We start from the raw sequence: 12,736 nt of genomic DNA, 5'->3' as shown, positions 1-12,736 counted from the left end.
AGCAGGAATTCCAGCCGGCAGGGGTGGCAGGAGATGCTGGGAGGCTGCAGGTGCGGGGAGCAGCGAGGTGCCGCAGAGCCGGGATGTCACCAAAAGCAGAACCAGAAAGCCGAGAGTGAGACAGGAAGGGGATCTAGCAGGATTTATTACTATCATTTATTTTTTTTTTTTTAAAGAAAAGTCAACTTTGGCCTTAAAGACCCCAAACCATCTCTGCTGGCAAGCACGGCTCTGCTGCCAGCTCCGGTCCCGCTCTGTGGGACCCCGGTGTTGGTGTTCACCAAATCCCAGGCTCTACCAGCAGAGACGAGACGGGTTCTCGGTGCAAAGTTGATCGGGGGCAACAAGCGGGAGCAAACCGGCAAGTCCAGCCAGAGCAGGGAGCTCCAGAACTGCCCCGAAAGCAAAACCTCCGCTTTGCAGGAGGCATTTCCCAGCAGAAGCTGCCCACGGCCCAGACCAGGCGGCAATGCGACAAAAGCCATCTCAGAAACGGGATTTTTCAGGCCCGCCAAGTGGATTTTTAAGCACGTTCTCTGCTACGCGCGGGCCAGAAGTAAAAGTCCGGGTGTAAAAACGAATTAGGCCAAAGGAAGAGCGTAAATGAAGATGGGGGGTGGTGGGGCTTACCTCCGTAATCTGCAATGGTGGGACGCGGTCAACACAAGAATGAAATGGGACCACGTGGGGAGGACGGGCAGCAACACACACAGACAACATATTCCACAATGGGAGTGAGAGATGAGACGGGAGGGGGGTGTGGGGGGGAAAAACTCGGAGTTAATACAAGTGCAAACCAAGAGAAGTGACTACACAATACAGGAATAAAAAAAACCAAACACCCAGACATGACAAAACCAACTGTTCTACGGTAACACAGGGCGGAATGGAACAGAATTAGGGGTCGTAAACCCTCAGCGGCAGAAACTCTTCACCGCTTTTCCGGGCTTTAGCACCTACGGTCTCTGCCCTTCGCTTCACATCTCTGCTCCTCCAGCCACCGACGTGCTCTGGAGATGCCCAGACCCTGGAGAAGACCCTTCGCTCTCCCATACAAAGGATCCCGTGGCTGTTTGCTGCACACACAGCTTATCAGAAATGAAACTTATCTCTCCAAGCTCTTTAAAGAGCCTCTGCGGGCCCTTCTAACCTTGGGTGGATGCCAAAACAGCCCCGTTTTGAAGGAGCATCATTATGGAGGCTGTAAAAATTTATTACCCTATTTACCACGTCAAGATTCAAATGCCTTCACCCCTCCTTTCCCAGCAGGAAAAAAAATCTCCCAGAGGCATCCGACCAGGTCGTGCCTTGTAAAGGGTTTTACAACCCTAACACTCGGAATAAAACCACGTTTCAAAGCACGTGGCTCCCCCGGGGGGCTGTGACGACAAGATTTGGCTCCTTCCCGCCCCAGCGTACCTGGGTGGACTGCGAGACAGCCTCGTCGAGCGCCAGCGCCCGCTGGCACACCTCCTCCTTGATTTTGGCGTACATGGCCTCCGCCGTCGAGTATTTGTTCTGCACCATCTCCCCTTCCTCCGGGTTGAGGTCCTTGAGCTGCGGCCCGATCTTCAGCAGCTTGTCAATATGCGGCTTGTGTTCAGCAATGGACTCGCGCAGTTGCTAGGGAATAGGACGGGAAAAAAAGAAATATATTTATTTAGAAATCTACTGAAAGCCACTGCCTATTTCAACACTCCGGGAGCAGCGATCGTATCTGGTAGTGAACTCTCACCGCCAGTTTCTTGACCCGGCGTCTGCCAAGCACATGGATTTTCCATACACGTCCATGGCTCATCACCCGACACGGTCCTGACCCCCCCAAGGCCCCACAGGGAAAACCGCTGAGAAAATGCACTTTGCAGCTCGCTACCCTAAAAGCAGAAAGCGGTTTTTCCCCACCACAGTCAGGCAGGAGATCCGAAGGCAGTCAGGCTCCCCTGGGCACCATCTGCGCTTTAGTAAGCAGCGCTCTAATGGAACTAGTGATTTCCACATGGTACGCTCACGGCACGCTAGTGGGACATGGGCAGGATCCCAAAAAAGAAGAGAATGGGGGGGGAAAAAAAAAAAATCAGGGGGAGAAAACAAAAGAAAAATCAGAGGGGGAAAAAAAAAATTTGGGGGGGGGGGAAATATATATTAAAAAAAAAAATCAGGGGAAGGGGGGATCCAGAAAGGAAAAAATCCAGAAAGGAAAAAAATCCAGAAAGAGGGGGGGAGAAAAAAAAACACCCACAAAAAACAGAAAGAAAAAATCCCAGAAATTTAAAAAAAAACTCCAGACAAGGAAGGAAGGAAAACTCCAGACAAGCAAGGAAGGAAAACTCCAGACAAGCAAGGAAGGAAAACTCCAGACAAGCAAGGAAGGAAAACTCCAGACAGAAAAATAAAAAACGGGGCGGGGGGGGGGAATCCAGAAAGAAAAAAAAAAATTCCAAAAAAAGAAAACAATTCCAGACAGAAAAAAAATCCAGAAAGAAAATTCACCAAAAAAATTCAGAAAAAGGTGCTCTCACCCCTGCGAGCGCTACACCTCCATTTAAGGTAGAAAAACCAATGGAGCAGGAGACGCGAACGCCGCGTCCTCTTACCCTCATGTCCTCCTGCTGCTGCTTGAGCTGCTCGTGGTCGATGGCCGGGGGCGGCAGCTGCGACAGGAGCGTTTGTGTCTCCTCGATCCAGGGGTTCAGCTCCTCGTAGGTCTCCCAGAACTGGTTGACCAGGACCTGGGCGCGCTCCAGGCGAGCGTAACGCTCCGAGTTGAGCTGGCTCACGGCTTCGTACTGCTGCACCAGGGACTCGGTTTTCTCCTAAAAAAAAAAATAAATAGAGAAGGTTAAAAAAGGATGTGAAATGGCCCAGGAAAAGCGCCAGCTGGAAGAGCTGGAGGTGCCTTTGGTGGCTTTCCAAGCATACAAGCTGTAATTCCAATTAAAGCAGCCTCAGAAACCCCTGCTATCCCCCCACCCCATCAAATGCTACAATAAAAATATGTAATAAAGGAGAGTAATAAATGTAAAGAGATTTCTGCTAACGCTGGTGGGAATTACTGAAGATGGAGTAATTTTAAACTAGTTCAGCCTGTGGAAGAGCCGAGCGTTTGTCTTCCCCGGCGTGGCAAATAGCAGAGGGAGCTCACCTGGAGAACGGCTTTTTGTTCCTCCCCGCACGTCCCGAAGATCTCATTGCGCTGGCTGAACAGTTCATCCATGGAGTCTTTGTGCCGGATAATGTCGATGGAAAAAGCCTGGAGAAACGGCCAAGGAAAGGGAAGAAATCAGAGCGGGACCCTCCTGCCTGCGCCAGCAGAGACCGGGCAAAACTCAGCACAGGCATCTTGCTGCGCGCTGAAAATCCGGCTGAAAATGCAGATTGCTGCATGCTTTTCTCATGACTCATCTACATCAACCTCTCTCTTTTTCGAAGGCCTGGAAACAGCTCTCGGAATGAGGTATATCAGTCAACTTCTACAGCCATGGTCCTCAAAAGCTCCACCACCCATTCGTTAGCGACCACGTTAACCCACCCAAACGATGCTCTCCAGAACTGCATCTACCGATAATTTTGCCATTCCCAAGGTCCACGCGATTAACAGCGGGAAGCCAAGCTGAGCTCAATTTAACTTAATGCTCGACGTTTCAGTCCCCCTCCTTTATAATAATGTCTTTTTTTTTCTAAATCCAATAAGCCTGTACACTGCTCTGATTGCTGAGGCTGAGAAGGGAAGAAAAGGCCCGTTTATTTAAAGTGCACGTTCTTTCAGGCATGAGCTCATCTCAAAGATAGAAACAAAAACACCCCAGCGTCTCTTTGTTCCACGTCTGGCTGCCACGGGGGGAAACGAGGAGTCCCCCACTGCAAGGAACAATGAGCAAAAAAGCAAATGTAAAAGCGCACTCATTAATCAATATATACATTTCCCTAAACCCTTCCCAGGCAGAGCTCGTTCCAGCGGCTGCAAGAAAAGCCTTGGGAAGGAGCAGCTCTGTCTTGAGCATCCATCAACCGCGCAAAGGTTTCGGCTCCTGCAAACACACAGGAGGTTTTTTCCTTCGGAAACCCAACACTTCCTTTCTCTAAACCCTTTTTCTCGCTCATTTTTCTCCTTTTACTCACCAAGGACAAGTGCTGCATCTCCCCCAGTGCCCTGGGCTCAGCCACACAAACCCCAGAAGCTTCTCCAGGGTAAAGCCAACCCCTTCCAAACTCAAACCGCACCCGTCCCCGCTGTCCGCGAGTGCGCGCGGACCTTCTGCACCTGCAGCTGGGCCGTCGTCTGGTCCTGCTCCAGGCGGATGGGACCCAGAGCCATCAGCTTCCGCGTGGTCTCGGCCACCCAGGCCAGCTCCGCGTCGGCCGCCTGCTCGTACTGCGAGAGGACACAGAGCGCAGGTTAGAGCACACGGCAAGTTGGGGACGGTGGGAGACGTGGGGGGCGCCCAGCGGGATGCAGGGGACAAATTCCTCACCCGCAGTGGTGGGGACTTTGGGGTGGACGCGGGTTTCTGACCCAACACTCCCTTCCGAGGGGAGCAGCAAAACTGCCCCACAGCTCCTGGAGTTAGTTTGGGGGCACGGAGCATCACTGCAGCACAGGCAGCAGAGCACGGGGGAGCCACCACCTTCCTCTACACCCTCCCTGCCCGTGGGGAAAGGGACGGCTCTATTTTACACGCCGATTTTGCTCGCACGTTCAGCATTGCGGAGTCCGTGCTCAAAGCCAGCGAGGGCAGTTAATCACACTCCACAGCCCTCAGTCTGTGCAGAACAAGACTTTTTTGAGAGGACCATTCACCTGGAACAAACCCCCGTGCTATCACAACAGAGGGTGATGTTTTTCCAGGCCTGAATGTCACCTGTGATGAGTTTTACACCATCTACGTTGCCCACGTGAGCAAAAGCCCGCAGGCAGGATAACACGGCACTGCCCTGGAGTTGTTCCCTCCAAACCAGACGCGATGGGATGGGTCAGAAACCAGCCCGTCTGACACAAGCCACTGGTGGGACCAGTTAACGCCTTGGTGTTCCTGATGGCATCTAGCCCTTGCGCCGGGCTGGAGCGGTTCCGATTTGCCCACTCCCGCTCTGCCGAGAAACCCCATCAGCCTCCGGCCAGCTTATTAAATTACCTGTTGAGACCTCTGAATAGCAGCATCGATTTCTTCCACCCTCTGCTTGACGGTGTCGCTGACCAGCTTGTAGCGCTCGTTGGTGTCCGACACGAGTTTATCCAGCCCCTCGCGCGCTCGCCAGGGCACCAGCTCCAGCAGAGCTCGGCTCACCTCGTTCACCGTGTCCAGGACGAGCCGGTGCTCCATCACCTCCTTCTTCAGCTCCTGTGGGAGGGACCCATGGAGACGTGTCCTCAGTGCTCCGCACATGTCACCCCTCTCCAGCTCCCCAAAACAGCGAGCAAACCCGCACCAGCTCCCCGTCCCTGCCAGCTCCCACCTTTTGCCTCTGCTGGAACTGGGGGATCTGCTCGCCGGCGGGGGACTGTCCCCCGCTAGAAGCCAGCTCGTCCTCCACTTTGCTCATCCAGCCGGTGAGCTCCTCGTGCGTGGACTGGAACTTGGTGGCCAGCTGGCGAGCCTGCTCCAGCGTGCGCAGGGCCTTGGAGCTGGCGGCCGTGATGTCCGAATAGCGGGTCTTGATTCCGTCCAGCTTCTCCTGGATCAGCAACACCTCCTCCCCTGCCAGGGGCAAACGACGCTGGGTTGGGGGCTGCAGGAAGGTTTAAGCAGCCACCCGCCCCGTTCCCCCACATTTTAAATAGCTATTTTCAGTCTCGCTTTTCTTTGTATCAGTGCAACTTCTCAGCCTATTTTTTTACAGCCAGGAAGCTACTCTTAGAGCTGACATTTTCTACCAGCGTAACGTCCGTTCCTCCCTGGAAAAGGATGGAAGCGGGCCGTGAAACTGGGCTTTGCCACAAGCCTCAAAGCCACAACTCCTCTCTCAACTACCGTGTCACAGCTCCCAGAGAAAAGGTCCAAGTCGCTCTTTACTGCTATTTCCGAGAGGACAAGAAACTGCAAGCCAAATTCTTTGTAATCGCTCTTCCTGCTACACGGCTCCCACAAGGACAGAGGTCCGTGCATCTGCTCCGAGCAGGCCACATCTGAAGGAAACGCATCGCCCCGACCTTTCTTCCCACTCATAAACATAAACTCACACCCACGTGGCAACAGCAGCAACTGCTCAGTATGGGAAAGCGATATTAGGAAAGGGCTGGGTGTATTTTTAACCTCTTTCCATGTGATTGAGCAGCTGGATGCAATGAGAAAACCCTCCCTCGTGTTGCGGGGCCGCTCGGCGCTGAGCATCGCCACACCGGCGGTGGGAATCGCTCACAAAGGCTGGGACTCAGGATTTACTAAGCTGGAGTGCTTGTGGCTCTGGATGCAAATCAGCTACTTTGGGAGCATCCAAAAGGAAATTAGATGTGTGGGAGAACAGCATCCCCCGAACAACATATTGCTGCAGAGGACGGGAGGGGCTTCCCAGACCCCTTGGATGGGTCAGGGGGTGCCCAGCAATTCGTGTTACCTGTGGTTTGCTTCAGAAGAGCTTGCCCGTTTCTAATGGCTTGGTCCACGTTCTTCTTCCTGTTCACAATTTCCTCATTCAAAGCCTGGAGAGAAAGGGCAATTTGGGTTAGTTATCCTTCTGCGGGCAGGTCCACATGTCCTGCCGGCCAGAGATGCTACGGAGAGCATGAGCTGCTTCTGCTGAGCACGGGAGGGTGGACAACAGATCTGATGCTTGTCCAGCCAACCTTCTCCTGCTACGGGAATTATTGGGACTTGGGGGACCCAAAGACCCAAATCTTAGAGCAAACCTGTCCAGTCATCCTTCTGCTATGGGAACTGTTGGGACTTGTGGGACCCAAAGGCTCAAATCTTCGAGCAAACCCATTGGATGTGTGTTGGATAGAACTTGCCCTTGTATCAGACATCACCTCCCTCTTTGCAAGAGCTCGCACGGCCCCCGGGCAGCGGAAGCAGACGGCTTCCTTGGTGGCCAGCCTGGCTCGGAAAACCCACCGGGCGTTTGAAGCTCTTGTTCTTGGAAGCAGCATCCAGCTTTCTAAAGGCACGGGGTGGCCAAGTTTGCTCAGGCATTGTTCACAAAGCAAATGAATCATTTGAAGTTTCCCCCGGGAAACCCATTTTTTAGGGCCACGATTATTGGGGTTTTTTTAAACACATGAAATCTCTTTACACTCCTCCAAGCCTAGAAGCGAACCAGGGGCCGAACGAGCTTTGCAAAATTAAAGTCAGGCCGGGAACTAAAATAAAACCAGATAAATGCGACAAAATAAACAACATAAACGATGGAAGAAAAACGGAAAATACCAGCTGGTCGGCATGCTGCTTCTGCAGGACGTCCCGTTTGTAATCCTTTACGGATACCAGGCTGAGCTTGTCCTCCACCTCAGCCAGCCAGTTGAGCACCTCCACCTCCTCCTCCCCAAAGAGCCTGGCGTTGGACAGCGCCTGGTCCAGCAGCGCGGCCTTTCGGCAGCACCGGTCGTGGACCTCGCCGTAGCGGCTCTGCAGAGACTCGAGTTTCTCTGCCAGCAGCCTGCGCTCAGCGGCACAGCTCAGGGAGGAGAGGGACTGCCCGACACCGACCGCCCGAGACACGTCGGCCGCGTGGCTTTCTATCTCGTCCGCTAGAGCCTGAATGCCGGGAGGATAAAACGGACAACAGAAAGGAAAAATGAGTGAAACAAATGGGTTAAAAATAAATAAATAAATAAATAAAACGCAATAAAAACCAAACATAAAAAGGAAAACGAGTAATGAACGCAACAGAAGGAATGGAGACACAAAACCCACCCGTGAACGGGTGAACTGCATCAAATAAAAAAAAAGTTTAAAAGAAACACAAGAACAGGAATGGGTTTTGTATGTAGAGGCACATACGTTCGCTGCAAGGTGAATCACATTCTGTCATTCTGTGAAGGTGTAAAGACACCAGTTTAATATTTACCCACGCTGGTGGCTTAGGGTTTGCAGCCTTCTCTGTACATAAAGCCTGGATAACTCCTGAATAGCTGTTTGTACCGCCCCCACCCAAGAATAAATAAATAACAACAATAAATATACTAAAGAAATAATAATAAATAAAATTAGAACGTCTGTATTTGGCCTGATGTGTGCCTGAGCTGCCTGGCTGAAGATGTTGTTTACAAGAGATGTACTGCTTACAGGGGATTTTGTCAATATAGGAATTAGCTTTTGAGACTCAAAAGTTGCAAACCAAAGGCAGAACCACCCACCCCAGTGGGACCCAGTAACGACCACCAGCAGCTCCTGCTCACACACAGGTCCCACCTTGTGCCGGCTGATCTGCTGCTGGATTTTGGCCGTTTGGGTACCGATGGGCTCCGAGTTGGCCAGTTTCTTCTCGGTCACCGACAGCCAGTCCGACACAGGCTCCGTGGTTTCGTGGAACTGTTTCGCCAGGACCAGGATGTCCTCCAGCTGCTTCTGCCTGTGGGAAGAACAGTCTGGGTTGAAGGGACCTTCAAATGTCCCCCAGTGCCCCCCCCGCCATGAGCAGGGACATCTGCACCAGCTCAGGTTGCTCAGAGCCCCGTCCAGCCTGGCCTGGGATGTCTCCAGGGATGGTTCAGCCACCACCTCTCTGGGCAACCTGGGCCAGGCTCTCACCACCCTCAGGGCCAACAATTTCTTCACGTCCAGCCTGAATCTCCCTCCTTTAATCTAAAACCATCACCCCTTGTCCTTGTGGCCGGGCTCTTGGTGTTTCAGAGCTTCTGTTCAACGACAGCCCAGCACCAGTACAAGTCCTAGATGGACAATCCATCTAGTTGGCAGTGATTTAAACACTAGGAGGTCAAATCTGGTTCTCAAAAGTCACTTTATAACCTCAAATATTAGCTTATGTAGCAACCAGCAACCCATAAATGAGATTCAGGCAGCAGAAAGGTGTCAACAGGATGTTGCCGCTAAAGCTAAACGTTAACGCTTAAAGGAATAAAAATAACATCCCATACCCTGCAGGGAATTTATTTAATCCGAGCTCTTCCCTGCCATTGTAAACCACCGCTATCAACTTCAGCTCCCCAAACAGGCTTTGATTTCTCATGTTTTCCAGCTGTTTCCACGTTTCCAGGATGTATCTGCACAGAAATCCCCGCCAGCTCCCCACGTGTTGTAACCCCAGGCTCCGGGGGCACCGTGAATTGCCGGACGAGCTTGTCGCCGCGGTTTTTGGCCGGCGGGACAGTTCCCCCCTCACCTCGCGGCCGCCCGGCCCAGCAGCCCGGCCCAGCGACGCTCCAGCATCTCCAGCTGACCCACGATCTTGTCGCGGTCCGCGGGCTCGGCCGACTGCGCGATCCGGCCGCCCTCCGCTTGGATCATCTCCACCGTGGCTTTGCGATCGTCCAGGAGTCGCTGGAGCAGCTTTAGCATCAGAAACGGAACACGGGAGGAGATAAAAGTTACCGGATTGGATCAGTCAGAACCTCTTCTAGCCCTCAGAGAGACCCGATCTCTAATTGTGACTGCAAACCGCCGTAAGCGCGGGGCTGAGACCAAAGCCGGCCCAGCGGGACAGCCTCTGCCATCAAAACCAGTTCAAAAGAAAATAATCGTAATATGCTTTAACTTTTGGCAAGCCCTGAAGTGGTCAGGCAGTTGGACTAGATGATCATCGTAGGTCCATTCCAACTGAAATACTCTCTTCTAAAAGAGATTCGAAGCACTTCTGTGCCAGAGAGACTTCCCTATCACCCCCCCAAACTTATCAAGTTCTTAAGTTGCACTTAAAATACATTTCCTCTTCAAAGTCTCAATACATCGGACCAAGCCTCGCTAAGAATTCGTTCCTAAAACGTTTGACCACAACCACGCTTGAACTTTCATCCGCCGGCTCACGCGGGCAGGCGCCGAGCCCGGCTGTTATCTCTGCAAACACCGGCACGCCTCGGGTTTGTTCTTGCCATTTGTATATTCGTTTTGTCCAAACACCCAAACCGGTACCTACAACGCCAGCTTGCTCCTGACGCAGCAGAACTGCCAGCGCAAAAAAAACCCCAGGGCTGGAAAAACACGGCCGACCAGCCAAACCAGCAGGAAACTTCAGGAGGCAACGGGACAACAAAGTGATGCTGGTGATTTAGACGATGTGAGGGCAAACGGGCTGTGTTTTTATGACATTAGGATGTGGGGAACTGGTAGAAGAGCCACCATGGAAGGAGCATGTTTGTGAACATCCCAGCTACGCTTTATCTTTAGAGCTGGACCCCCAAAATATTGCCTGGCTGCCCAGAGCTCCCCCTCCAAACGCTCGCCCCATACTCGCTCACCTTCTGCTCCTGGATCTGGGCTTTCACCACCTTGTACTCGGCCGAGGGAGGTTTCTGGTTGGAGATGAGCTCCTCGGTGTCCGCCAGCCAGCTCAGCAACGGCTCCAGCGCGTCCTGAAACTTCCCGCAGTGCAACAGGGCCTCTTGCAGCTGAGCGACTCTTTGGGCCACCTGCACCCCAAAAACAAGCCCATTGCACCGTCAGGGCAGCGACACATCCGCGCCGGAGCCTCAGCTCCCCGTCCATGACCCTTTTCTTCTACCAGACCCCAACGGGGCCGAGAAAACCCAGTTACAGCCCCTCCCCGCGCTCTGACCTTCTTGTTGAGGGTGTTCCAGCGGGTGTTGATTTCTTCCATGTCGTGCTCCAGTCCTTGGACATCACAGTTTTTCCCGGCGCTTTGGATGAGTCCTTGACCAACCCCATTGACTTGCTGTAGCTTGAGCTGGAGAGGATCCACTTGCTCCTTCTGGAACAGCTGGGGATGGGAAGGGTGGGACAGAAAAGGTATTTATAACCCGCCTGTTGCTCTTTCGGTCCCTCCAACCTTCAGCGAACACAGAGAATATGCGGTAGCTGCTTGCACTGATTTTATTAGAGTTGCGCAAGTTTTCTAAATACCTTTTCTAAATACCCTTGCCTTGACCCAGTAACACGGATATTGCAGGTTTTTGCTAGTCGGAAGCACAGCTCGGGATTAATAAGGACGCATCTTTGCTTTTATATGGGCAAATCCCCTTTTTCCAAGGACTGAAGCAAGGCGGAGAGAGCAAATTGGGGAAAAAATGAGAGTGTTGGCTCTGGTCAGCCATCAGATTGGGAAATAATGCTCCTGGGGAAAAACCCGAAGTGATTCTCACAGTGAAGCCATTGAGAACGGAGACCTGGCATCACCCGAGTTTTGTTAACCGCGAAATTACAGACACCGAGAAGCTGGCTGTGTTTCGAAAGACAAAGGCAATAGGCAATTAATGTGCGAGTCGTTTAGCGCACCACATATTTGGCATGATCCTGCCTGGGAATCCTGTGGGGGAAAGCTTTTCCAAACCAAAAAAAAAAAAAAAAAAAAAGAGTTGATAGGGAAGGGGGAGGAGAGTGAATGAAGCTCCTCATTGTAAAGAGAGGCAGCAGGGAAAATCCTGTTTCTGCGAGGGAGATCAGTGTTATCAGAGCTGTGGATCTGCTGTAACCACCCGTGCGCGGTCCCTCTCCGGCACCGAGCGACAAACCACAGCAAACAGCACAAGCCCCCAGAAAAGAGACCGGAGTCCTTCATCACTTATTCTGGTCCCCTGGACCACAAGCCCATCCAGAGCACAGGTCACCCGGGCAGGACCGGAGCCCTCGGCCCTGTTGCATCATTTTCTCTTTGGAAAGCGGTGGGATCGCAGCCAGATGCTGCTTTCTCAAGCGTCCTCCTCCTCACGTGCCCGAGAACACATTGAGAAATTCCCACTCGGATGCGAGACCTCTCGAGCAGAGCAGCGGCTCGGGGATGGCAAGGCTCTCCGGACCCGGCAATTGCTTTGCTTCTGAAGGAACACAAGGCGGGCAAAAATCCCCAGATACACAAAAAAACCCCAAATATACACACAGCAAGTTCCCTGCCTGAGCAAGAGAGGCTTACTTGACTTTCTTTGCCCCGTTCTTAAATAAAAAGCGATATTTTCCAAGCGGAGCTCAGCTCCTCGAGGGCAGGGAGGCATCACTGCGGGACAAGAAGCGAAGGGTGTGCTGGCAGACACTGTCCAGAGCTGTTTGCTCAGGGAGAATTATGCCACGGTTATAAAAAAGTAAATGGTGACATGAAATCACCGATTCCCCGGCCGCTTCTCCCCTTACTGTTTATATATGGAGTTGGCTGTTAAGAGCTGCCAAACCCACAAAAGGAGCAGGCTGATAAGTCTGGCATGTGGGGCTGGGGCCGAGCCCTGTGCACGCCGCAAAAACAAACTCCAGGGATTCGAGGCAGCCGGGACAGGAGGGATTGAGAGCCCGGCCACCCGACCACGGGTACCTGCAACATGGGAATCACCCAAAACACGAACCCGTACAGTCCGAGAGCCACAAAGGTCATCACGCGAATAGCCTGAGAAGCGAGCGTGTTGAATACACTTGGTTTTTCTCTGCTTGTGAACGATTCCAGCGATTTAGTTCATTAACCTCGTTGTGACTCAGCTTTGAAACAAGTATTTAATTTTGCAAGGGAAAGCACAGAGCAAGCTGTCCTGCTCGGGACAGGCGTCTCGGTGAGCAGAGGGACATCTGCTCCACCACTCCTCCTCCTCCTCTTCCTCCTCCTCGCTCCCAGAAAAGCTTCCTGAAGCATCCCCTGGCTTTCTGCTTCCCTCATCCCCCAGCGGCCGCGGTCCTTAACCCCAGCGCTG

At 52.6% G+C, this 12,736-nt stretch overlaps 1 protein-coding gene across 1 annotated transcript in view; it reads right to left on the bottom strand.

Annotated features, from left to right (window-relative positions):
* MACF1 (microtubule actin crosslinking factor 1) overlaps window positions 1-12,736 on the bottom strand; it is a 111,075-nt gene that overhangs the window by 22,418 nt on the left and 75,921 nt on the right. Inside the window, exons 58-69 of the mRNA XM_065650722.1 lie at window positions 10,666-10,827; window positions 10,349-10,519; window positions 9,277-9,443; window positions 8,346-8,505; window positions 7,362-7,688; window positions 6,553-6,637; window positions 5,455-5,696; window positions 5,133-5,339; window positions 4,253-4,372; window positions 3,143-3,250; window positions 2,595-2,813; window positions 1,420-1,623 (exon numbers count right to left, since the gene is read on the bottom strand). Coding sequence (XP_065506794.1) covers window positions 1,420-1,623; window positions 2,595-2,813; window positions 3,143-3,250; window positions 4,253-4,372; window positions 5,133-5,339; window positions 5,455-5,696; window positions 6,553-6,637; window positions 7,362-7,688; window positions 8,346-8,505; window positions 9,277-9,443; window positions 10,349-10,519; window positions 10,666-10,827 — 2,172 coding nt within the window. The remainder of the gene's footprint in view (window positions 1-1,419; window positions 1,624-2,594; window positions 2,814-3,142; window positions 3,251-4,252; window positions 4,373-5,132; window positions 5,340-5,454; window positions 5,697-6,552; window positions 6,638-7,361; window positions 7,689-8,345; window positions 8,506-9,276; window positions 9,444-10,348; window positions 10,520-10,665; window positions 10,828-12,736) is intronic.

This window comes from Caloenas nicobarica, chromosome 23, assembly GCF_036013445.1.
Source record: "Caloenas nicobarica isolate bCalNic1 chromosome 23, bCalNic1.hap1, whole genome shotgun sequence".
NCBI lineage: Eukaryota > Metazoa > Chordata > Aves > Columbiformes > Columbidae > Caloenas > Caloenas nicobarica.
Note: the sequence above shows the minus strand (reverse complement) of the source record. Positions and strands in the feature narration are given on the sequence as shown.